The sequence below is a fragment of the Echiichthys vipera genome (assembly GCF_963691815.1).
Source record: "Echiichthys vipera genome assembly, chromosome: 22".
Taxonomy (NCBI): domain Eukaryota; kingdom Metazoa; phylum Chordata; class Actinopteri; order Perciformes; family Trachinidae; genus Echiichthys; species Echiichthys vipera.
This window is the reverse complement of record NC_139847.1, coordinates 14,636,500-14,663,160: the sequence shown is the minus strand read 5'-3', so window position 1 is coordinate 14,663,160 and position 26,661 is coordinate 14,636,500. Positions and strand designations below refer to the sequence as shown.

The following is a 26,661-nucleotide window of genomic DNA, read 5'->3' as shown; positions in this document are numbered from 1 at the left end:
CACACACACACACACACACACACACACACACACAGCACACCTGTAGACTATCTGTGACACTAGAAAGTAGTTTACTTCCTGTCATCATCTACACTCGTGCTTTCACCCTTAAATAACACGTATGTCACTCTATTTAATGTGTACGTTTGTGTTTGTGAGTGTGTGTTGCAAAGTGTGCATGGGTGTGCATGTACAGGAAAGGTGTGTGAGCACTATACATCCTGAAGCTGACTTAAGAAAAACAAAGTTACCCAACACACACATACGCACCCTGTCCCACCTAGACACATTGTTTACAGTACAAACAGATAGCATTCAATGACCAAGGCTAGTTCATTTTTATCTACACACACGCATACCTTACATTAAGGCCCACCAGCTTATCAGGGAAGATTTCTCTTTTCGGCACGTTAGTGGATATGATGAGAAGGAACATGACATTTTGAACTTGGGTCACACTATTCCTTAAACCAAATTTCTTTTTAAAATATTTGGTTGTCAAATCAGGATTCCTTATTGATAATGAAAAACTAAGGATTTATTCATTGGATTTCTCATACCATTACTAGATGTTTGAAGTGTTACTAATGGGTTATTAATGAGAAAGCCTCTTGAGAGAAACGTGTGCTTTGTCATATTGGCCTTTATAGATAACATTAAAACTGATTGAATATAATGTCCTTTAAGTTTCTCCATTAAAGGTGCAGTGTGGAAGATTTAGGGGCATCTAGTGGTGAGGTTGCAGATTCCCACCAAGTGAATACCTCTCCCCTCACCCTTCCCTTACAAGTACAAGTGAGTAGTAGAGTCCACGGTAAAAATGTAAAAAGGCCCTCTAGTGGTTTGTCTGTTCCAGGCTACAGTAGAAACCATAGACTGTATGAAATATGGACCCACATTAGTCTCTCTGTGACGTCACCCATAGGTTTCTGAAAGAGTGCAGCTCATGGTGCAGCTCCCGATGGCTCCAGACGTCGCCTCTTGGCACCATCATGACTCCGCCTGTCCCCAGCTAATCCCAGCTAAGTGGGCAAAGAGGTGGAACTGAGGCGGCCTGTATGAAGCCTGGCTCGAAGCTCAAGCTAGTGAAGGCCAAGAAGCTATGTAGACTACTTGGCCAGGAAGGAGAGCCGAATGTGGCAGCCTGGAATATCTTAGTAGATCTCTCCATTATCTGTTTGCAAAGGCACTGTTGCTGCATCTGGGGCTTAGTGCCGCCCAAGACATTTGTGATTGGTTTACAGAATCACAAACAACCCAGAGTCATTCCATACTCCAGTGCTACTGCACCGTTATCGCAGCCTGGGAATGGCTGTAACATTACTGTGGTGACACTTTATACCTATATATAGTCTTGTTGTGACATCACAAACATACAGAAGTCCTGACAGCTCGTTTAAAGACACAGTCTCTGAATACAGGCTGTGTGCATTTCTCTGTGTGGACTGAGTGCTTTGATACTTTCACATTATTTATATAGCACCTCAACCGTCTCCACTATCTAAAAAACATTTCACAATATGGGACCTTTAAAGACAAGTTATGTACTGAGTGGGATATTTTGCAGTTGAAAAACAGAACGAAAAGTCTACAGCCATGCTCAACAGTGCTTTAAGCTAAAGGCTAACATGCTGATGATGAGCAGTAATAATGTTTACCATGTGCACTAGCTTAGTTTTAGCATAATAGCAGGTACTTAACTGCTAATTAGTACTAAACAAAAATACAGCTACGGCTGAAATGCCGTGTTATGGACTGTTGAAGTTGGATTGAACGTTCAGCTTTTGAGGTTGAAGTTAAATTGAAAGTCAAGTCTCTGCAGGATTACATCGGGTATTGAAAGTATTCGGGCAGTTCCTTCGCCCTCACAATTCTCATTTGCTCTGACATGCACTGTGAGCTGTAAGGTCTTATATAGACAGGTGTGTGCCTTTCCTAAGCAGGTCCAATCAATTGAATAAAACATAGCTGGACTCAAATAAAGGTGGAGAACCATCTCAAGGATGATCAGAAAAAATGGACAGCACCTGAGTTATATATAAGAGTGTCACAGCAAAGGGTGTGAATACTTATGGCCATGTGATATTTTAAGATGCCACTTCAGATTTCAGTTTTTTAATGAATTTGCAAAGAATTTCTACAATTCTGTGTTTTTCTGTCAAAATGTGGTGCTGTGTGTACAACTAAAACTTAAATGATTTTAGCAAATGGCTGCAAGTTAACAAAGAGTGAGGAATTTAAAGGGGTCTGAATACTTTCCGTACCCACTGTATCTGTGACAGCTTAGGACGGTCATGGTTAATAATTGATAGCCACTGATATCAGAATATGATGTTTGCTTCTGGAGGTAGGATGTTTTCGTGAGCTGAAATATTTTCACTAGGCCTGTATGAGTGTGTGCAGGTGTGTGTGTGTGTAGGCACGTGTAACATAAGTTCATCTCAAAGTCAAAGTGTGTTTGAGGATGTAAAGGAGAGGTTAGTGTGTTTAAATAGAAAGAGTCAAATGAAGAGAGAGAGGGAGAGACAAAGAGTCCTTGATGGTGCTTTGCTGGATGTGCCCTCTTGGCATGTGTGTATTTGCTTTGGTGACGACAGAACTGCAGGTTCAGACAGGGTGGGTGTGTGATGCTGTGTGTTAGGGGAGTATCCTGAGCTCAGTCATTCACAGACTCACACACACAGAGGAGGTATCGCTTACCGGTGCTCTACACACACACACACACACACACACACACAGAAAGAGAGAGGAGACGACAACAAGAGATCAGGTAAGACTGGCAACTTTTTCTTATCTAATAGTTTCTGCATTCTGATTATTGCTATACTATGACTTTATTTTCAGATAACCGTGTGTTCGGAATTTGGTTTATGTAAGAAAATAAATCCCAGCTCTCTTGTTTCTTCTAACATGTTTGTCGGATTTTCTAGTGCTTGCTGCTCAATTTATCCCTTGGTTTGCTTCGTCTACCCTCTCAACATTGTGTCGATGTTCTCATTTTAGTCTCGGAAAGAAAGCCAATAAGCATATTTATCAAAATGACAAACTATTCCTCTAAGTGCGAACCATCCAGAGTGCCTTTCTTCATAATGGGTTGCTAATAGACAAGAGGGTGAAATACATTAGCATGAGGGAAAACTGTAACATTTTAATTTGTGCAGAATTCTTCCTTATGTAAGGTTGGATTGTAAAAGGTTTAAAGGGAACTTCCACTGTAACAAACTATACTGCTCTCTATGGGTTAAAGCATTTTTCACTTTAGTGATGTCACAGAAGGTGTTTTAACAGTGATGGCTGACGGAAAATAACCTAAAAATACTCTCTTACTTTGGTCAAAACTGGTGGATTTGATCCTGTATACTTTTAACATTACTGAGCCAACAGTTAGGCTGACTTTAGCATCCCGAGATAATCAATATGATGTCATTGATTTTGGCTGCTGTACAGCGTCCAACTGGTTAAATCAGTGTCAAAGTCTGAGTCGGCGTGTGCACGTGTGTGTTTGTCTTCAGCTGCAAGAACACTCTGTCTTTAGCTAGTTATTATCAGGATCCTGATAACACACACACACACACACACACACACACACACACACACACACACACACACACACACACACACATACAGAACTGGTGCAAAAGCTGATGGTTTATTTCATAAACCTCTTGTGACAGATTGCAAGTCAGATACTATATGTAGTTCAGTGCATACCATCCATTCACAGCAGCATTTACACAGCTAAAACATGCAGACGAACAGTCACACATACCAATGACACTCACATTATGGTCTCACTTCATGGCATGTTCTCTCCGCATTTCTCTCCATCTTTATCGTCGGTCATCTTTCCTGAACTTTGGTTCACATGAGATTCTCTGGGAGCTGTACGTGTGTGTGTGTGTGTGTGTGTGCGTGCGTGCGTGCGTGCGTGTAAAAGAAGGAGACACAAAGAGTGAGGGTTATGTAACGACATTAATCTATTCTCTCCCTATCTTTCAGAGGTGACAAAAGCACTACACAAACAAACAGAGTGAAAGAAAAACAAGAGACGATGACAATTGGCAAGAACTCCAGGAAAAGCTCTACGCGCGGCTCCATCCGGGCCCCAAAGTTTCTGGACAAATCCAGTGGCTTCTACGGTCGCCTTGATGAGCCTGAGGTCGTTGGAGAATGTGAGGAAGTGAGGGGGAAAAGCGTAGAGGAGAGGTGGAGCGGTACGGAAGACGGCAACAGAGAGGTGGGAGTCACGAGCGGCCCGAGCCCAAGTGGGGTTCACGTTTCTGGGGCAGATGAGGGGGAAGAAGAAGCAGAGGGGTTTGAGCTCAATGAAGGGATGATGGAAGACGACGGGGAGACTCTCCTCCAGAGGAAACCCAGCCGCCGCAGCAGCAGGTGGAGAAGAAGCTCCAGGAGGAAGCAGAAGGAAGGGAAAGCCGAGGAGGATGCAGCCCTGGATGAAAGGCCTGGATTGGGCACAGAGAGTCCAGTTGACCCAGACGTCCTGGGGGACAGTATTGCGATGATCGAGGTAGAGAATGAGAAAGTGAAGAAGATGGAGGACGAGAAGGCAGGAAGGGGGAAGGAGCCAACGCTTGTTCACTTTCCGATTCGGGAGGATGCGGACGACCAGGTCCTGATCAGAGACAAGAAGAGGGGGAGAGAAGAGGAGGGAGAGGTGGAGAGGAGGATGAAGAGGGAGCAAGAAGAGGGGATGAAGGTGGTGAAGAGGAACACAGTGAAGAATTACCGCAAGGTGAGAGACAAAGAAATACAATTTGTTATCAGCATATTCCAAAAGAGAACTTTTTGTTAGCTTCTTGTCACATTTGAATTCCGCTTTCAGCTTCACCCACCTGGTTAAACTTTAAGCCCCTCGAGGTTACATAACTGAGTCATCAGAGTTAGTGGAACAGAGGGGTAAAGTTCTCCTTCAACATCCTCCACATAGGCTTCTGCACACCGGGCTATTATTCACCATGGAAACTATCACTTTAATAATAGGCTGCCAGCAGGGCCAAGGTACAGCAGCCACTGGTGCTTATCACCGACTCATAAGGTAACTTCCCCTGAAAGGGATTTTTTCCTGCACGTCACATTTAACGATATTAACGAAACAAATAAAGCAGGAACAGCGGTTTCAGTAGCAGACTTCTAGCTGTACAAGTAAACCGGCAGCAGTGTGTGCCCCCACCTGACTCATGTTCCCAGAGATTTTCTGCTTCCTTTGAGACACATGCACAGAGGTGACATTCCTATGCCTCCTCCGTCGTGCCCTTTGATCAGTGAAACGAAGTATGGCAGCGTTGACCTGCCTACTAGACCCACACCGTAAACACATTCCACTGCCGTTAACCAATCAGCTCCACCCTCCGGCCTCACAGTCCGACCTCTAAATGATTACTTTTATGTATAGAGCAACTGTGCATAGAATACCTGCGTATATGATCATTCCTGTTGCTGCTCAATCTCTAGAAAGCAAACATATGCGACGAAGAAAGTTTCCAATAATAAATACATATGAGTAAATAGTTAGGTTTAAAGGGGCCATATGATGCTCATTTTTTTCGGTTCATATCTGTATGTTCGGTTTATACTGGAACATTTTTACATGCTTTAATGTTCAGAGACACATTATTATTATTATATTATTATTCTGTCTGAATAGACCTGTGTTCACTCAATGCTCCGTTTTAGAGCCCGTCTCTTTAAGACCCCCTTCTGAAAAAGCCCAGTCTGCTCTGATTGGTCAGTGTTTCTGGGTCTTCCATATCTGCGCTCTCAGCGTCATTGCAGCCGGGGAAGTACTGTAACAGCCCTACCTATATATAGTGTAGTTGTGACATCACAACCATACAGAACTCCTGACGGCTCGTTTAAAGACAGTTTCTGAAAGTGTGTATTTCTCTGTGGAGTGTTTTGATACTTTCAGATTATTTATATAACACCTCCACTTGCTTTATTATGAAAAAAGACAGGGAATCTCTTTTTTTTTCTTACAATATGGGACCTTTAAAATAGTATGTTTGTTCAAGGAAATCGATAACTGCTTAAATGCAATACAAGTGACAAAAGTCTAATGAGAATAAAAGTCTCAGAACTGATTATCTTTTGCCTTTCGTAGGTTTTTAAGAAATCAGAGAAAATCATTAGGACAATACAGATTTGTGAAGTAAAGTGTTACAAATCAAAGAGAAAGGCTCAAAATGAGGATTTTTTAAAGCCACACTAGCAGCATCCTAACACACTATGATTGTGGTATAAACATTATTCATTTTCATGTTCACCCTCTCTCTCCCAGGCTTTGGACCGAGCGTTTCGTCGTGGCTGGGAGGCTTTCATCACCAACCTCTACAGCGTCACTCTCACACCTGTGACATCATCCGCGCCGACACCGTCTTCACCCTCGTCCAAGAAGAATCTGCAACACAACTCTGTGTTAGCTGAGTTTTGCTAGAGCTGCAGAGCGACATGGACGATAAATCGAATATTTAACTCATTGAAATCATGATTATGCGCTGTGCTGTGATGGACAATCCTGCCTTTATGACATTTACCATGCCGTCAATGGGGACTTTTATAGCCCAGTGATGTGTTTGAGTCATACATCAGGCCTCAGAAACATCCATTATTAATGTAAATTACTGAGTCTTAATTACTCATCATAAAGTTTACTGCCTGGTGTCATCATGGACACATTAGTTTGCACACAGACTGCAGGGCTTGAGTTTTACTTTATGATGTGAGGGAGCCACGCTGTTGATTATACAGTGAAGTCTACATAATAAAAGGAAAAGCCCATTCCTCATGTGACTGAGTTCAGCCGCCTCTGGTTCCCATGTTGCTAATTTCAGATTACGTTTTAACACCGTAGCTCCTTACAACCAGTCCACTATTAAGAGCTTTCAGCACAATTAATCTTTGCGGTTTAGCACTATGAAACAACGAAAGTGTTGATGTGCAACCAAAAGGAATGGAAATTTTCACCCGCATAAGCGATGACTGATCGTTGGACTTTAGTTCTGGAGATATACAAGCCTGTTAATCACTGCCATTTATTGCTGTCTGATAGCTAATCAGTAATCAGTTAATATGAGGGGGTCAAACACGCACAGCTAATCAGTATTTAGACACTGTAAAAGTGATTTACACTAGAGATGTGAATGCTTATATTTATGGAGAAATGACAGTTTTTACCAATGTTCACACAATCAAACAGGGGTTTTTCCATCTGTGTGTGCACAGGAACACACACAAAGTTTGACTTCCTCAGTGTGTTCTGGCCATGGCAGGCGAGTGCATGTGTGTGTGTGTGTGCAACTGAGAGAGAGCGACACAGATACTTTTATAGTCTTGTTATGAATCAGCATGTCTTTTCATCTTTATCATTGCAGCCACACAGCATGTTGTTGTTGTTATACACATTTTAGAGGCTTTAACGTCATTGTCCTCGTCTTTGGTACTGCAAAGGTCAAAATAGTTTTTAAGAACCAAGTTCAGTATCAACACGCAACAGCTGACCAGAAGACATCATAGTAATTCATAACATCTTTCCATGTATTAATGATTGACCCTTATAATGAGACGCATGCTGTGATTTCCTGTTATCCCCTCTGTATTTGGGTTTTTATACCTCAAGTGCACTCTTGCAGACTAGACTGAATAGGTGGGAAAACTTGTGCTTGTATATAATGATTGTCTAAAATATGTGTTAATTTTTTATAAAGATTATTTTGTATCCTAATCAAAGCTTCTGAAGTCACAAACCATAACGAGAAGCACTTTTCTGAGTAAATAAAGACTGAATTTATTGTACCTTTCATGTTTCAGGATAATTGCAGGTTTATATTAGCTGATGTCAGACTCATTATGTTAATGAATCAGAATGAACGAGATGGAAAACATAGCATCACATCACCATCTCCTAGCAACTGTTGCCAAGACACAAGCGGTGTCAAAAAGTGATAGAAAGAGAAAAGATCAAGATAAAGCACTTTAAAACCAAAGAGCATGTGCAGAGTTGCTCTGTTTTCTGTCTCAGCTCAGTCCATACGTGACTCGGCTGGGAACCGGAGGGTCGCCGGTTCGAGTCCCTGTGTGTGGACCATGAATGGAGCGTGGACTGGTGGCTGGAGAGGTGCCAGTTCATCTCCTGGGCACTGCCGAGGTGCTGATGAGCAAGGCACCGAACCCCCAACTGCTCGGGATGCCAATCCATTGGCAGCCCCCTCGCTCTGACATTTTACCAAAAATTGCATGTATATAGGTCCTGTGTGTGTGTGTGTGTGTGTGTGTGTGTGTGTGTGTGTGTGTGTGTGTGTGTGTGTGTGTATTTCGGGCGTGTGTGTGTAACATGAATAATAATAGAGTGAAAAAAATCGAATTTCCCGTTGCGGGATAAATAAAGTAATAATTCTTCTTCTTCTTCTAAAGCTAGCCTACATGCAGTAATAGGTAGAAGTAAAGTCATACACACTAAGGTATTTGTATATTCGTTTTGCTGTGTATATATTTTAAAAGAATATACAGAAGAGGAAACTTATTTACAAGTGATAATGATTTTGCACAACAGAAACTTCTGTAATGTATGTAAACAAGTCTGAGCTTTGGGGCGAGACGCATGCGCAGTAGAAATGGAGCTGCGCCGATGAGCCGATGTCCTAGCCTCCTTTCATTAGCCTTGTCGTTTTCCCCGGTTAAAGTTTGCCGGGTGGGAGGAGTCCTCCAGGCGGGACATAAAAGCACGACGGACCGTCTGCCTCGTCCACTTCCTTCTCTCTTCTGTTTGAGGTAAGACATCGACAATTGCTCCTTTAAGCTTTTCTTTTTTTTGTTAGTAATTATTTTTAAACACTTGCCTTGTTAAGACAATGCTTTGATAATGCTTTACACCTGTTGTTGTTTATCTTTTTAAACATTTACTACTTATGGTGTTTTAGCTCCTGGTGCATCCAGAGCTGGCCACAATCCTTAACCATCCGGCACCAAAACATGTTAAATTCATATCACTAGCTTTGTCATTAGAAGCTGCAACATGTCTGCTAATTGCTGCATGTGTTATTTAGTGAAAAAAAAACTAGTTTAACTTTTCTCGAAATGGCTGCTGCTAGCTCAGCGTGGCTGCCTACAGTGTCTCTCAATGATGAAAATTACACAGACCTGTACTGAATGACTGTGACTGCATCTTATCATTCTGACGTGAGACACTTTAAAACTATATTATACAATTACCAACTCGTGCCGTCCCGAACACCCATGGAGCGGTCACGTGTTAGCATGCAAGCTAAAATGCTGCATGCTGAGGTTACACCCTGCTAAAGCAATATGTCTGCTTTCTAGATGGCGAAGAAGGATCCAGAAGAAACTCCCCGCTGCTGCAGAGGTAATTTCTCCACACCACGCGGCTCCTCTACTCTTGGACATGCATTGACGTCAGATAATTCAAAATGGATGTTGTTGGAGTAGCGTGGTTTAACACGGAGCCTCGTGCTACAGTGATGTTCTACTTGAACTCTCTCACTGAATATGTTTTGAGGAAACTTTATCTCAAATTCTGAGTAGCATGAGACTCATAGATAAGTGCACATGTGACATCGATTGGAAACTCATGAAATGTTTTTGTGTTCCCAGGTGTGAGAGGCACGCTCCACATAAGGTAATTAAAACACTTAATGTATAAATTAGGCTGCTATTTCCGGTTTTGCCAGGGCAGTAACTTCAGCCAGTGATTGGCTCTGTGGCTGAGGAGCTCAGTTCTGCAGTGATGAATCTTTGAACTCTCTCTTACTGAATCAGCCTTTGAAGAAACTTCTTTACCAGATTCTGAGTAGCACATGAGCTCTAAATAATACTCTTTAAATACAAATACATGTGTTTAACAGGTTTAGTAAATCTAAATCTTTTTCTCATAGATGATGAAGGTGGATCAAAGATGAACAAGGGCGGCTGACTTTGCCAGGTGAGTGAGACTGAAGTTGAAAAGACCAGTAAAACTTAGAGGGCCATAGTTGATGAGTTTTCAAACAGACAAGCATATGCCTGATTATTATTATGATGCTAGATTATTAATCTGATAAGCCCCTAAATGCACAGATAAGCACATTTACCTCTAGTTTTCAGCTAACCACTGCCTATTTTTTTCCCTTCCTCTAGGTTGGTCTGCACTGTCTACTCACTAAATCACCAAAGCAGCTGCAAGTGCATTGGTGAGTACACAATGGATTTAAAAAGGTTGTTTGACAGGGTATACAAATGATGATTAATATTAATGACAAGCATATGCCTGATTAAAGTGATGTCAGCCTTTAATCTGATTACCCTTAGTTAAACAGTTACAAAACATAAAGTACTGTTCAGGTGATTTACACTCAAGTGTTTCTCTGCTAGGTGGGAGTTAAACAAGATGGCTGAGGAAGGATGCCATGTGGACATGTCAACATGTAAGTCAGCTTCCAAATGTTCCTGCTCATCTACTTAAAGTCTTAAGTAGCATGCATTCCCCCACTGTTTGAAAGGATGATATGGGGTAACCCATTAAACACCTGGACGACTAATGTCACATGGCAACCTGTCACCAAAGCACTGATCAAACGTGGATTTAAATACTACACAGGTTATTGTTGGCAATGGATAATAAACAGAGCCTGTTTCTCTTTCAGGGCCTTTTTATTCGGTGGCTTCTTCAAAGGGACTTCACTGAAGCCTCATGGTAACTTTTCCTCATTAACATGCATGTCCTTTCATAATGCAGTTTCAGTGATGATGATACTTAGCTCACTTTGAACCAATGTGAAACGACACGAACTTCTGAGAAACTGCATTAACTCTAAATTTAACGTGGATTACTTATGTGTAGTGTCTTAATTTGCTTTTTTCTGCCGTTTGAATATTGAGTTTCCCCTTTGGACATTTCTTTTGTAGGGGTTGTAAATGAACGGTCTTCAGTCCAGATGCCATGAGCTTCAGCAGCATCCTTGGTGTTCTCATCCCAGGTAAGATGTCAGTCACTTAACACATAACATAACTTATTCCCTGACCTACTGAAAATGATGAGATATATTTGGAATCTCGTTCGTCTGAATTGCTGTTGAGAAATCTAATATCTGACACCAGTGAAGGTCAAGTGTTTGAAGTATGAAACTATGACCCTTTTGTGCTCAGACCTGACTGTTTCTCCTGTTGCAGGTACCTGCGCTTGGAAGAGTCCTTCTACAATAAAGGTGTTTGCCCAGGTGAGTGGGCCCTCAGGGACTAGTGTCAGTGCTGGGGTGATTGGTTAACACCTGGTTTGGGGTTTCATGAAGCCAAATGAATCTGTAGAAGTAGAAAAGTCAGTTTCCTAAATGATGACACTCGCACATGTCTTACGCCTTGGTTCAATACCAGAACCTGAAAAGGTGAACCCACTGGTGTTACCTTGGCAAGAAGGGGAAAACCTGTTGGGGTTACCAACAGTCTGAATGGAAACAGACTTGATGCATACTCTTAGTGTTAAGATGATGCCAGTGGGATATGGGGGATATTTAGCTCTAAACTTTGTAATTGAATAATCTTGACTGGCACATTCTGTAGTAAAATTAAACTATTCTTTGTCTGGTCCCATAGGATTGAGCACTTCCTTTCCAGTTGTGATCTGAAGGACCTGGTTATGTTTGAACCTGGTGCACCACAATCAATGTTGAGCTGAGAACAAGGTCACCTGGACTTGCCAAACATGTCACAGTTGAGGTAGGTATCTGCCAGTGAAGTGAACTTGTTACCAAGTAGAAGTGATGAGTTTCTAATTACCGCCCCAGTCTGAAAATTCATGACTGATTGGTACCCCTCTGATCATACAGTAATTAAAACCTGTCATTCACACAAAGCAAAACAGATTCACTAACTCTTTTCACTTGTTGCAGGACAGATGCTGTCAGTTGTGTTCATATGGAACAGCAAAGACCCTTCTGCAGGTAAATCAAGTAAAGTTTCTGGGGTTGTGGACATGATGACTTTGTTCTAAGTCAGGGGTGTTCTTGCTGCCCCTTATTCCTCTTGCTGGCCTCCTGTTGACCATGGGAGCCTAACTTCCAGTATAAACTAGAACGTGCCTGTCAAATGAAAGGCGCTGTGCAGGGAACAGTTCAGATAAGCTTAGTTTAATAGACCAGTACAGTTAGGCTTACATGTTGTGACTTAAAGTATAGCTGTGGGGTTCTGTTTGACAGTGCCTGTTCAGTGGGTATGTTTTTAGCATCTGCCCAGACTTTTCCCTCAGGGCTTGACTGAGTCTCTATTCTGATTACATCCCAGAGGCTAAATCCTTTATTTACAAAGCTTAGTTTATATTAAAGGTCAATGGCAGGACCAGTTGTGTCTTTGTGGTGGTCAGGTTATGTACTGTGGCTTATGAACATGGTAGATAAACTCTTCTGGTTACCATTTTAAATTTTTTTTTTGAAACATGTAGCCAGCCATTAAAATAACCGGGTAGCTCATAAGTCAGTTTGGTCTATACTTACTCTGTAGAGTGTCCTGAGAACTTGTTATGATTTGGCACTGTAAATAAAATTGACTTGAATTCCTGTCTCTGCGGGATGTTCTGAATTCACACAACACTTGAGTTGCATGTGTAGATCTGATTTGTTGAATCTCGACCCATGATTAACGTGACTTTTTTTTTTTTTTAAAGGTCTGATGCACAGCCATCACATGGTCCTGTTGGACACACGCCTGTCTGTGGTGAGTATTTGACATGGTGACTTGGAAATGTGGGATGTTTCAGTTAAAGTGATGATTTCCTTATTACCGCCCCAGTCTGATAATTCATGACGGATTGGTACCCCTCTGATTACATAGGAACTCAACATTTTGTGCACACCAGTCTAAACTGGATTGAGTAACCTTTTCCACTTGTTGCAGGTTTGGGGATGGCGGCAGCAGCAGCAGACACTTATTGCTACAGGTAAGATACTTCAGTGATATTGTTTCTGGGGTTGTTTGCATGATAGTCCAGATCAGTCAAGGGTGATTAAGGCCCCCTCTGAGGACCCCAACAAACCACAGTTGTAAAGTGACCTGCTGGAGTTCTGATGAGGTCGAGGGCATGACTGATATTTCCAGTTTGTAATCAACAGAATATGGTGATTGCAGAGATTCAAAAAAATGTTTAACTAATCTGGCATTTCTCTCTATAGGTCTGGCATTGTGAAGTGGTCGTGTGCTTGCTGTTAACATGTAAGTATTAGGTCATGGTGACTTGGTTTTGTCTGAAGTGATGAGTTTCTAATTACCGCCCCAGTCTGAAAATTCATGACTGATTGGTACCCCTCTGATCTAGACGAACAATGTTTTCAATGAATAATGTTGAGTCTTTGTCACATTTTAAGAGCTTGTTGTCTTTTGCAGACTCTGGATAAGACTCTGGTGCCACCAGCTGCATGAAGCTGTCAACACAGTTCCCCCAGAGCTCAAGGATGAGTCAGAAACATGCTACAATGTACCACTGAAGTAGCAATGACAACACTTTACAATAAAAGCTTTAACTATTAATGCAAAAGTGTGTCTTGGTCCTAATTTCGTTTTTATTACAATGATTCCTTATTTGATGTCCAGATACCAGAGTGGAAATTTCAGAAAGCATTTGAATTGTATTGTGGTCTGATTCAGCCGCTCTGTTATCAGTAAACTGAAATATGGTGTCAGAGTACCAAATCAGAATCAGGTTTATTGCCAGGCAATTTTCATTGCAAGGAATTTGACAGTGCCTACATAAATATAAACATGAACACAAGCAAAACAAACATGGCTTTGAATTATATAAATGATCACTTAATCTATTTTTGTACCTGCATGCAACAGTACTAGGGTAGTAATGTATTAGTGATCAATTGAATGTCAATTTAGTCCAGAATTGGTAATTCACCTTTCATCAGGGTGGTAGATGATCAGTTAATATATTTGGAACTTTTTTTTTCAGTGAAACATTTTATCGTGATTATGAACACTTGCCTCTTAATGACATTAAACAAACTTTACTTGAGTGGGGGCAAAATACTACAGCCAGACATGACTGTGATACAGACTATGAAACTGGTTTACTGTTTTAATCACTGGGTGGCAATCTTTATTCTGTGTACATTTTAAACATTTCAGCTCACAAAACTACAATTGGTCAAATGCAAGGTCTCAGGTGTCATTACATTATACTATAAACAGGCACATTGTCAGTGTGAGTTAAGTTCATCTTGATAAATTTACACTCAGTTTCCATACACCTGAATCAACTATCAAAATAAGAGTCACACCTGTAATCATGGATCCAGACAGCACAGATGTCTGGTGACCTCGAACTGATGCAAAGAAAAGCCTGGAGTTCTATTTTTGATCGTCTGACCTCCGTAGTCCAATAACAAGCCCGGAGTCATGTCAGAGCTCAAACATGAGGCTGCTGTTTTTAAGAAACTAAACGAGGGACACAGTCAGTCGGCAGTGAAAATCCTTGCAGCGATATCATCCAATAGCCAGTCCACTCCAGCTAACAAATTCTCCCCTGTTACTGCACTGCATCCAATGATACACCAGTGATGACTCTTGATCTCGTCCAGGGCCAGCGCCTGCAAGGAAACGCCAACATACACTGATATATGGATTTTTCAATTGATGGATAACGCAAGAGGGATCTGCCATGAAAATGAAATTGTAATCACGTCAACATGTGGGAGCTAACCTCACCTCTCGTACTGCCTCCTTTGACAGAGCTCCTGGTAAATCCTGTTTGTTGGCAAACACCAGCAGCGTTGCACCAGCTAACCTCTGCATAGAGGAGGGGACACGCGAGCATAGAGAACGATTTCATAAGGATACACCGACTAAACTGTGGATTTCAGCTTCAAACTGCGTGAATAAAACGCTGGTTCTTTATGTTATCCCTCACAGTCTCTTTGTTGCTAAAATGAATGGGACAGAGCCCCGAGTGTGTGAGTCACCAAAGTAATATTTGTGCATACCTCCTCCAGCAGCAGTGCACTGAGCTCCTGCCTGCAGTCCTCCATTCTGAGTCTGTCTGCGCTGTCCACCACCCACACCAGCCCGTCTGTGCTCTCAAAGTAGTTCCTCCAGTAGGAGCGCAGTGACTTCTGACCTCCTACATCCCAAATATTAAGTTTAAACCTAGAAAAAAACAGAATAAGAGAGAGAACATAAGGAATGTGGAAAAGACTGGAAAAATAGACGCTGGTTTGGGAAAATCCATGACGCCTTACTGTGGAAAAACCGGGAGTTCAAAAACGAATAGAGAAGATGTAAAAACACTACAAAATGTATACGTTTACATTTTTTCTCAGTTGCATTCTGAGGTTTGATTCACTTGGCCTGTTGTTAGGTTTTTGACTTTATAGCTGGGTCACTGTAAGTAAGCATGTTTTGATTACAGTCTTTCACAATAAATGTGTTAAAGCTGCTGACATTTTGTCATGTCAGAGTAGGAAAAGCACAACAGCCAGCATACACAAAACCAGGAGCCTGAAACAGAAGTAGCCAAATATAATTGAATAAGCACTCATTTTTATATTCACACCTCTACCTTTCCTACAGTGACTATGTCTAACTAAACGTATTCAGTGAAATTGCCTATTTAGAAAAAATATGCAATAGGTTTTGTATGGTAGAAAAAAAAATGTGCGCGTTCTCAACTGTACTCTGCCTCCGTATGGGCGTGTATATGTGCGTTACCCTTTGTGCTCCAGCGTTTTGATGTTGAAGCCCAGCGTTGGGGAGATGGTGCTGACGTCTTCTCCATTAAACTTCTTCAGGATGGTCGTCTTCCCCGCGTTGTCCAGACCTCTGAGCGAGCCAGGTTAAAGAAGAGAAACTCTCACACACCTCACCGAGGGGATAATCCTGTTCCTGATACTCTGAGCTTCTCTCCTCTCTGTCTGTATCATTCATGTCTCATCAATGCATTTCACTAATTCAACTTCTTCCCTGGAGTTGTTTGTGCTTTGTCATCTCACAGGTCTCTGCTGATCGTGGTGGTGCCTGCTGACGTGGTCCTGCATGACCCTTCCTGCTGCTATTAAAACTATTACTCATATATACTATTATTAGTTTTAATTCAATTCAATTCAATTCGATTTTATTTATAGTGCCAAATCATAACAAAAGTTATTTCAGGACACTTTACAAGCTAGGTAAAGACCACACTCTATGATAAACATAGACCCAACAATTCCTCTGTAGAGTACAGTGGCAACGAAAACCTTCCCTCTAACAGACAGGAACGTCAGACAGACCCAGCTCTGTGGAGGACGCACATCTGTCTGCACCGGTTGGGGAGGAAGAAAAGGAGAGAGAAAGAGAGAAAAGACGGACAGATGGACAGAGAGAGACAGACAGACAGACACACTTCCAGTAACAATAATAATATCTATAGTAATGTGAATATGACTAATATGTTATGGCAGTTAATACAGCAGAATAGTAGAAACAAGCACATCTAAGATTTTAATATAATGGTTTTATAAATTATAAAATCTGTAGAAATAAAAACATCATCAGTAATATATATATATATATATATTGTATCACAGCTGTTATTACCACTATTCATCATTGATCATGTTTGCAACCCATAATTATTATCATTTTCATATTCTATCGCCTTAACTTTGCTTGTTTCTACTATTCTGCTGTTTTAACTGCCATAACATATAATTCATATTCAGATTACTATAGATATTATTATAGTTACTGTTATTTTTGTGGTTGCTCGGATCTCTGGGACTGTTTCTCTTACTTTGTCCCCCTTTTCTCTCCTTTTCTTCCTCCCAACACAGATGTCCGTCCTCCACAGAGCTGGCTCTGTTCGTTTCTGCCTGTTATAGGGAAGGTTTTTACCTACTCTGTAAAGGGTCCTGAGATCAATTTTGTTAGAATTTGGCACTGTAATTAAAATTTAACTCCACTGCTCCACTGTCTCTCATTCACCGAGGTTGGGTTGTTATGCTAGTTTACAAACAGTGCATAATAGCTAGCAAGGTAGCATGATGCAGCACAAAACAAGCACGCGTCTGTTACCCCGTGATTTCTAACCACACACGGATACCAACTGTGTTAGTGACACAGATACAGTTAACACAACGGTGATGGATGAGGGCTACTCTGTTTCCAGCTAAGCTAGCACACTGTTAAAGACAGGATACAACATCAGCAGTCTCATCTCCCGCTCCTTCTGCTTCATCTTCTTTAAAATCGTCAGCAAACCCATCGCGAAGGTGTCCCGCTCGACTGTCGTTATAAAGAAAGGCTACTTTTTTACTTCTTTTTACTGATTTATAGATGTGTATGAAGATATTTAGCATCCACACGCAGCATTGCGTACCCGGAAGAGGCTGTGATGCTAATCCCGCCCTACGCAGCCACCGATTGGACCGTTTAGTAAGGGGTGAACGTTGATTGGCCAATGAGCATTTTAAGGCGTGCCCTCGCTGTAACGGCGTTTCTATGGGTTTGGCGACCCCGTGTGTCTGTTTTCGGAACTACACATTTGACTGAAGCAATCTGGGAATGTTTTTTATGTTTAAACTACTTACATGCTTGGGACTACGTAACTCTCTTCCTTGTGAAAATAATTCACTTTTCCTTTCGTGTTTTATTCATCTGTTTAGATTCTATTCTAATTTAAATGTTTTGAAGATCTGTTTATCCATTTTCTGTGTGTAACATGATGGAGTGGGGTACACTTTTGTTTTATTATGCAATCCTGTATTGTATAATGATAATATTAAAACCTCAGATCCTTAAATATATGGAAGATACAATTATACAATGAATACTATTGTCATAAAAGAGAAAACATACATTAAGGCAAGTTTTACTCTTGACCTCCTAGTTGGAGAAGAACCTTTTCCTGCAGCGTTCCACTGCAACTATATAATACATGCGGTGCATTTTTTTTAGTTGACTGTAAACAATGTTCAGACAACAGGGCATTGAGTTTATGAGAATTTCAATTGAGCCTCTCCAGAAATTTCAAAACAGTACAAAAACATCAAAAAGCTCTCTAGTTTATTCTCATTCATAGTAAAAAGTTAATTCGTCACAGGGTTTTCTGATCAAAATCGTATTTGCATTTATATTTAAAAGAGTTAGCGTTATAACTATGGAAATGAAACTCATATATTAGCATTACATTGATAAGGTAGATTGTTTAAGAAATGTACAAGTCTATTGACAAAAACATTGATGTTCTTTCTGTCAAATAACCAAATAAATACGTCCAACATTTTATAGAATGAACACAATAGTAAAAACACTTAAGGACTCATATAATATGATACATAAGTATCAGCAAAGTTAGTCAAAACAATACAGCTGAGATATCTTTGTAATTAGTGACCGATAAATCAGCTGGCCGATATTATCTGATGATATTTGCGTTTTTTAGGTGTATTGTATCGGCTGATGCGGGCTGCTGCGTTCGCCCTTAGTTTTTTCCTGGCATTATTTACAGACAGGCGTCCACAGGCAGCTCCGTGTTGCCAGAGACACATTTTAAGTTCAATAAATGTTTGTTTTTAAAAGAAATTGAGATTTGTAACATTTGTTAGCATCATTGTGTAATTTTTATGAGGGAGCAAAAGTCGTATCGGCTCCAAATATCGGCTCAAGAAAATCGTAAGTCGGCATTGGCATCGGCCCTAAAAAATCCATGTTGGTGGATCCCTGTTTGTACCAGCCTTTCGGTGATGGCTCTCCCCCCAAAGACAGAAGGGAAGGGGAGCCACTCACTGTGCAATAGAAATCTTCTCTTACATACCTGGACACTTATCTTCTTTCTTTATGCGATAACTTAATCCACCACTTAAGTGCAATAACTTAATCTTGCTGCTCATTTCTGTCATATACAGTCATACATATTTGATCTTATACATTTCCTCTACATTTAACTTATCTGATTTAACTTTCTGGGAATTTTATTTGGCCTGTATTCTTACATCTACCTCATATAGATTTAGAGTTTATTGCTTACGGTTTATTGTTTTCTTTATACTTTCTGTATTTATTTAGCTAAGAGTTTATTGCTTACTGTTAATTGTTTTTTAAAATACTTTCTGTATTTATTTAGCTAAGAGTTTATTGCTTACTGTTAATTGTTTTTTAAAATACTTTCTGTATTTATTTAGCTAAGAGTTTATTGCTTACTGTTAATTGTTTTTTAAAATACTTTCTGTATTTATTTAGCTAAGAGTTTATTGGTTATCCTATACTGTATTTTAAACCTCTCTTGTGTTTATGTAAGCTGCTGGAATCTCCATTTCCTTCCTTTTCCTTTCCATCCCAAAGGATCAATAAAGAGAAGTCTAAGTCTAAGAGTTCAAGTCAAGTCAAGTCAAAGACTAGCACTTTTTGTAATCCAGTGTCATCACATCCTGCCCAGAGCCAGTAAAGCCTGTTGGCTGCTGTCTGGGGGCTCGGCCCTTCATTTCCTGGCATCAGCTCTTGAGAAAAGCCCCCGCACGTGAGGGAAGTGCAGCCTTATCCATTCATATGGTCATTGAGCCCTGAGCTTTTCCTGTCTCCACACAACTATCCACATCCATTTATCGTGATGCGTTCATGTGCTATCGAAAAATCTACTTACCACTACGAAAACCAGGGTTTTTCAGTGAGTCAGTCAGTAGTTGCAGAATAAAGACACTCAGACAGGTTAAGGGGGATGTCTGCATGAAAGTACATTATGTTAAAACAAACACCAGCAGATAAGTAGCCTACAATAACCTAAACATAGAGGGGGAAGCATCGATAACATGCTACACGCATTTTTTTTCAGTTCATTCCGTTTCTTTTGGTTTCCACCCTTTAAAAAAAGAGTAAAGGCAACTTTTATCACTGTGGCGACTTTTAAAAATGTCTGCTTTGAGCGCTTTATGCACCGATACAGACTTGGGCACTGAAACGAACATACTACACGTGAAGGCATCACAGACCCCACAGCCCTTGCCTATAATGGGTCAGTTTAAAATAAAGAGAAACTGAAAGCAGTCGCAGCATCATGTTGCATCATCGGCTGCCTGGTGCCAAACCACATTCGCTCAAAAGCGAGCAGGCGCAGCGACGGAGCGCTTCACTCGGGGCGACGCGTTCACAGAACCGATAAGTCACCAAGCATCAGACATAAGCGTGCACGGCGTTATACTGAGCAGCCTGTACCGATCTCTCACCCCGCGGGGCTTTCAAAGTTCACCCCGAGCTGCAGGAAGCTGTGGCCGTGCGTCAGGGAGTTTGGATGGCGGTGGACTCACATGCGGGGTCGCGGCGCCGATGATCCGGGCTGCGGACAGGACACTCGGGACAGCCAGCCAGGCGTCTGCTCCGGCGGAAGAGATGTCCCCGTTATTCATGGACACCGCGTACGAGCCCAAAAGCCCCGCTTCTGTGTCAGCTTCGGAGAGCAACACTGGAGGTTCGGTGAGTAGCCCACTCCTGCTTATCAACCGATCATGCAAAGAGGAAAAAAAAGACCATATCATCATCCCATCACATATGCGCTCTTGTGCTAGAAGCAGAAATATTAATAAAGCTAAAGTAGCTGGAATAATCATCCAAAGTAGTCACATTTAATATGATTTATTCTTAATTGATTCCACTCTGATGCATGCATTTCTTGTATTTGCCTTTTTCAAATCAAGTGACTTGTGATGTATAGATAAAGTTACTACCGTAAAATATCTCTAATAAAGAATCACCACAGTCTTATCTCTGTAATAGGACTATCATAAATATCATAGTAATTTGGAATTTGGACCGGAAGCCTTGGGATGTCCTCCTGATGGAGACAACATCTATTTCGTGCCATCCCACCTCTGTCCTCCTTGTTTTATGTCCACTATGAAATAAAAACTTAAGATTCAAGATTCAAGATTCAAGATTCAAGATTCAAGAAGCTTTATTTATCCCGAGGGAAATTATTTTGCAACAGTTTCAATACAAAGGTGGGAAAGAGTCAGAGTAACAATAAGCATAAACATAAATCAAATCAAAATAAAGCTAACCTCAGATAAATCAAGCAATGAACCAAGTGTGACAGAGTGCAACAGACGTCGTGGTTAAGCGTAGGTTTATACAATATACAACAATACGCACTGTGCAGTTTAGCAGCAGATTGAAATGAAATAAGTACAAACTAATAAGTGAATACATACATACAATTCAGTCACCTAAAAGAGCTCAAACAAGTGCATTGTAATTACAAGTTTTGAACACAAGCACTCCGTTCTACCTTGTTATATATGATTCAGTTAGAATAGTTGGTAACAGTTATTAAGTCTTAGCCTGGATTCCTGTTTTCTGCCATCATTCATGCGTGGCTGCTGTACTCCCATCCTCTTATATTGGTAAAGAAAAAGTGCACTTACCTACTTCTGATTTCTTAAAAAAGAAAAAGGAAAGAAAGGAAAATGTTCCTGCGCTGTAGCACTAAATATGTTTTTAGTTGTATAGCTGAGAGGGACACACTTCCAATTTGACGTCTAGCTCTAGTTCATGTTGCGTTTGAATGCACTTACTGATGTCACTTTGGACAAAAGTGTCACACGCCAAATTAATGTCATCTTGTTTTTAGTGCAGATGACCAAAAAAATAAAATAACTAATTCTTAGTGACTGTTTCATTTTGGGTCCATTTGATGAAGAAGTCAGACACTGATGGGAGAAATTGCTAGATGAGTTTTCCCCGTGTCACCTTGACTTTGGCCTGGAAGGCTTCGCTCCTTCTAACAACTTCCTACTTTAATTAAGACACCACATGTCATTTCATGTGATAGCTTTGTCTCATGACCTCGTGAACGATGAGATCTTTTAAAACATCATGCAACGTCAAATAGTTATTGAAAAAAAGGATTCCCTAAAAGGCAGTAGGGGATGCCACAGGAGGTGCATGTGCTCGCATAACACACACACAGACTCAGTGTGTGCTGTGATTAATCCTAGATGAGTGTGTTGAACTGTGGCTGTTGCATTCGTCTTTACAGGAGAGAGAAGGAGAGGGACACATGGAACACAGAGGGAGGAAAAGACAAGACAAAAACAGGGACGCTGCGAGGAAGAGCCGGAGAAAGCAAACAGAGAGAGCGGACGAACTCCATGAGGTTCCAAGCATTTCTTCTTTATGTTCATTCACTTTGTCCCCCCTTCCCTCCGTCCTTATACCGTCACCCAGTGTCACTTTCTGTCTCCCTCGCAGTCACACACCCACACACACACGCACGCACACACACACGCACACGCACGCAGACACAGGCTGTTTGACTAGCGGTCTCTTGTGTAATGACAACATACTCACAGTCGTTTCTTGTAAATACTCTGCTTTAGGAGAAGGGCTTTCACTCCCTCTGGTTTGCCCTCCCTTACCTTTGTGCCCTACACACACACACACACACACACACACACACACACACACACACACACACACACACACACACACACACACACCCTCTATTTTTCCATCCGCTCCACTCTGCCGTTTTTTTTCCCGGAGGGCAATTTCCACAGGTTGTTTTACACAGAAACGCACACACACACACACACACACACACACATTATGGAATTCCTGAAGCACTGAGCTCCGGCTGAAACTCTCTCACAGGATCTTAATGAAGCAATAACTGCTGAAAACAATTTGTGGATATTTAGCTTTTAAAAGCGTACATAAATTAGATCCTACGCTCACCCCTCTGAAACACCAAGAGGTTCCCTTTAAAGTTTTTTTTATATAATAATAGTGTTGAAAGATGATTTTAGAGCTTTACATTTTTGGTGATATCGAGGTTTTGCTTTTAAATTTATGTGGTTGTACTTTTTTCCCGTAGATTTGCCACATTGCTTTTCTCATAAATCTGCTACATTTGTCTTGGAAATTGTCACTTTTTTATCTCAAAATATAACCCCTCCCCCGGATCCGTAATTATTATTTTTTTTGTACTTGGCCCTAATACTCTGTTGTAAAAAACACCACAAAGTTTGCTTATTCACTCCTTGCCGAGTGTGTGATGAGAAGATTAATTGTACTCCAGTACAGATATGAGGGTGCTGTCGCTCATCTAACTCTCGGGAAAAACGTGAATAACCGTATTTCCCCTAACTACTCCCTTAACCGATCCGATCTTAAATCTTTATTAGTTATTTCAGTTTTGGACTTTTCACCTGTGGACATGAGAAAGTCCTGCTGTGGCAGTTTAATTTCTCAATGCTTTAAACAAAGGTTCAAATCTGATTCGAATGAGACTGTTACACCATTTATGACCCATTTACGACCTTCTTTGTGATGATATGAAATCCAAACCTGCACGTTGCGCTGCACCTAACCACATCGTTGGGAACCTTTTTATATGTGACCGATTACAGTTGGCCTTATTGTCCTCCTACATCATGCCCTACCTGTTATAACTGGTCAAATAAGTGTGTGTTTACCGAGTTTATGAATGGGTGTGTGCGTCTTTTGTCTGGAAGGACTCCAGACTTTCACTTTCTCTTTCTCTCTGCTCTTTCTGTTCTGCTATCTGCATATTCTCAGGTTTTTTTTTTTGAAGAAGCAGCGCTGCCACAAACCAGTTTAACTCATAAAAAAATACAGAGTCGTGTCAGCAGTTCACGGTTTAAATGGTCAGCGCGTGTGACACACAGCTGCATGGCGCTGCTACTTTGACTGGGACTTCTGTGACGTTGCATGTGACCCCAGTATAGTAGAAATGTAATCTCACTGAAGGGAAACACCGTTCTGCTGAGTGTTATTCAAGTGTGCACCCGCAGTCCTTGGTGCTATGGAGGATAAGTGTTTTCAGGCTGCACTTACACCTAATGAGGTCATAGAGTCGAGAGATAAGCCAGGAGAAATCTGTACTACAAACTGTGAGTAGGACCCTATGGATTTTCAAACGTTCTGGCCCAATTTGGACTCTTTATTTCACACTCGCCCGTCCTGCATCGATCAGGCGGGAATCACCATTTTCTGCTCTCTCCACCACCTCTCTCATTTCAAGCTGAACTTGCAGTACTGTCACTTTAGAGCAGTATTTCAGTTCTCCTTCGAGGTTTCGACTTTTGCTGCGCATCACTGGCTCTATGGCTGTTGTGCTTTCTATTGCAGCACTCACGAAGAGCTTTAAAGAAGAGTGTCATTGGGACTGCAGTTCTGTGGCGTGTCATTACAGCACGGGTGGGATATTATGTGGGTGGGATCCCCTTTGATGGAAGTCTGTAATCAATTTTTATGGCCGATGAGGGCTCTCAGGGATAATAACGATAGACCTGACTCAACTTGACATTAACTGTTTGTCATTTCTGTCCCTCTCCCTTTCCGTCTTGCCCTATATTCCCTCCACTCTCTTCTCTCCAGGAGCTCCAGTGTCTGGAGCGATCAAATTCAGTCCTCAAAAAGGAGATTGTCGCATTGAAAAAAGACCTCCACCTCTACACGACGGCTCTGGAGCATCACAAGCCTCTCTGCAGCCTCGAAGCCTCCGCATCCAGCTCCAGCCCTACGACCCGCCACTCGGCTACGCCCTCAGCTGACTGTCAGGCCGGCCCCATCTCTCCTGGAGTCCCTCCCCAGCCCTCGAGCTCCACTTTTGCTGCTGCCCCTTCACTCTCTACCTCCTTAAGCTCCAGCCTTGGTTTTCAGACCGGTGACTGTGTTAAAAGCACACATCTCTCACCTTCAACTTCTCCAACAACTACAACGTTAGCCTCCCCTCACAGCTCATCTACTGAACTCTTCACCCCCTCCAGCTCTGCATCGGCTCATTACGCTCTCTCTGCTGCTCCTCACTCTTTGTTTAGTGAAGATCCTCCTCTAATCACATCAAGGCCGACAAATGTTCCGCCTGTCTGCCCCGGCCTCGTTTCCAGCCCTGTACCCTCCGCCTCTCTCGCTGCAGGACCCATCCACGAAAGCTCCTCAATGTCAGCAGATGCTTGTTTGCCTACACTTCATTCTGAGACACTGGAGGCCTTTCTAATGAAACAAGTTTCTTTTCTACCTGCTCATGCTGTCCCCCCTTACCCTCATTCAGCGACGGAAAATGCAGCTCTAGTAGCGCAAGGTTGTCCCCCGAATGTGCCCCAGCTTAATCCAGGTCGATTCAGCAGAAATCCAATCCATTCCAGTCTGCCGAATTCTTTTTTACCGCCAACTCTTCAAGATCCTGCTCTTCAGTCGTCTTTTGACTCTGCCTTTGCCTTAAAGCCAGTTTATAGCCCACAAGTCACACTCAATTCTGCATCTCTACTCTCCCTGCTCACTGTCCCGAGCCCCCCCAATTTGCCTACCTCCAGCAGCTTTGATGGACCTCTCTCTCAACCGCCAACCTCGCTGCCACCGTTGGGGGATACCTCAAGAGATCTCTCCCTTTCTGAGCTCCTGGAGGTCAATGATTGGATACTAAGTGGGAATAGTCACCATTAACACTACACAGCAAAGAAAGACTGGTTTCCTTGTGCCAAAATGATCCTTTTAATTTATATATATTTTTTGTAGTTTAATCAAACTCTGCTGAGCAGCTGCAACCATAAAATGTAAGCAGACAATTCTACATCTGACATTTTGGTTATGCTGGTAAATGTCTATACCTTTCAAGCTCCATGTCTCCACTTTCTGTAACGCAAGCTTTCTGTTTTAAGTTTGTAGCCTCCCAGCCCGAGTGGAAACATCCCTAATGACCTCATTATGACATCATAAGATTTTCTCAGACTTAACAAAGCTCCTCAAGAGTAAAACCTGCAATCGCTTCTCAATGTAACTTTGAGAAAACACTTGTTTTTAGCGACACCAGTGGCTGTTGGTGAACTGCAGTTGCGTGCATAGTCGCACACTCCATAGCCACGAGCGAGTACCACCCAAAACAGTGAAACTGACACTGACTGCAAGAAAGCTAACATTAGCTAACTTAAGTCAGTGTTTCCTCTCGGATTTTTGTCAGCACCGGGGGAAGAGGGTTTTTGTTGTACCATCCCAACAGAAGCCACACATGCAGCCAGCAGCCCACAGCCTAAACTCCACTACCTGGAGGCCAGAGTCCCGAGTCTGACTCTCTGTCTGAGCAGCAAAGTAGTTGCCTCTACAACTCGCTCAGACGTAGAGTGGGTCGTCCTCCGTTCGAGAGATCGACAGCTCGATACCCGGATCCTCCAGTCTGCATCCAAAGTGTCCTTGGACAAGACACTGAACCCCAAATTACTCCCCGTGGTGCGCATGGGTGTGTGAATGTTTAGATGTCTGTGGGAAAGGGTGAATGTAGCAGTAGTGTAAAAGCGCCTACATGTCCATTTATCATCCATCCAACCTTAGGTCCATCTCCGGGCTGCCCCTGCAGAATGTATCCCAGAAGAACAGCATTTGCGGACTCTCCCGATTGTTAAACGAAATCTTTTTAGCCATCATTGTAGGCGAGCTGAAGAAAGGCGAGAAACTCTAGAGTGTGCAAACGAGTCGACTCAGTCAAATTTTGAATGTTTACAACTCTCACGCCCCTCCCCCTCTACCACTGAGCTTCTCTGCTCTCGCCAATCGAGTGCTCGTCAGTGCACGTGCACCAGATTCCTGTGAACGCGCATGTGTCTTCTCTCATCAATAAACGGCATGGAGTACACGCTACATGGAGATAGGCTGGCTAACTTACTCATATATAGC

At 42.0% G+C, this 26,661-nt stretch overlaps 2 protein-coding genes and 1 long non-coding RNA gene across 4 annotated transcripts; 2 read left to right on the top strand and 1 right to left on the bottom strand.

Moving 5' to 3' along the window:
• The first annotated feature begins 8,771 nt into the window (after window positions 1-8,771).
• LOC310963811 lies at window positions 8,772-13,525 on the top strand. 2 transcript variants are annotated; one of them, XR_014593709.1, is made up of 15 exons: window positions 8,772-8,787; window positions 9,337-9,379; window positions 9,628-9,652; window positions 9,909-9,955; window positions 10,150-10,202; window positions 10,384-10,436; window positions 10,656-10,705; window positions 10,918-10,988; window positions 11,182-11,228; window positions 11,602-11,724; window positions 11,903-11,948; window positions 12,668-12,717; window positions 12,898-12,940; window positions 13,173-13,212; window positions 13,384-13,525. It is a non-coding gene; the product is annotated as an uncharacterized lncRNA (long non-coding RNA). The 2 variants fall into 2 exon arrangements; XR_014593710.1 differs by having other exon boundaries at window positions 11,898-11,948.
• Window positions 13,526-13,847: 322 nt separating this feature from the next.
• Window positions 13,848-17,353, bottom strand: arl2 (ADP-ribosylation factor-like 2). Its single transcript, XM_083937488.1, has 5 exons — window positions 17,178-17,353; window positions 15,709-15,819; window positions 14,985-15,147; window positions 14,710-14,790; window positions 13,848-14,591 (listed from the first exon to the last, which is right to left on the bottom strand). Exons 1-5 carry the CDS (start codon window positions 17,240-17,242, stop codon window positions 14,457-14,459), a joined length of 555 nt encoding a protein of 184 aa, XP_083793614.1. The 5' UTR covers window positions 17,243-17,353; the 3' UTR covers window positions 13,848-14,456.
• A 2,945-nt stretch (window positions 17,354-20,298) lies between these two features.
• Window positions 20,299-26,446, top strand: batf2 (basic leucine zipper ATF-like transcription factor 2; the record flags this gene model as incomplete). Its single annotated transcript, XM_083936929.1, has 4 exons — window positions 20,299-20,445; window positions 22,007-22,123; window positions 24,370-24,658; window positions 26,406-26,446. The coding sequence occupies 4 exons, from the start codon at window positions 20,299-20,301 to the stop codon at window positions 26,444-26,446; spliced, it is 594 nt and encodes a 197-aa protein (XP_083793055.1).
• Window positions 26,447-26,661: the final 215 nt, after the last annotated feature.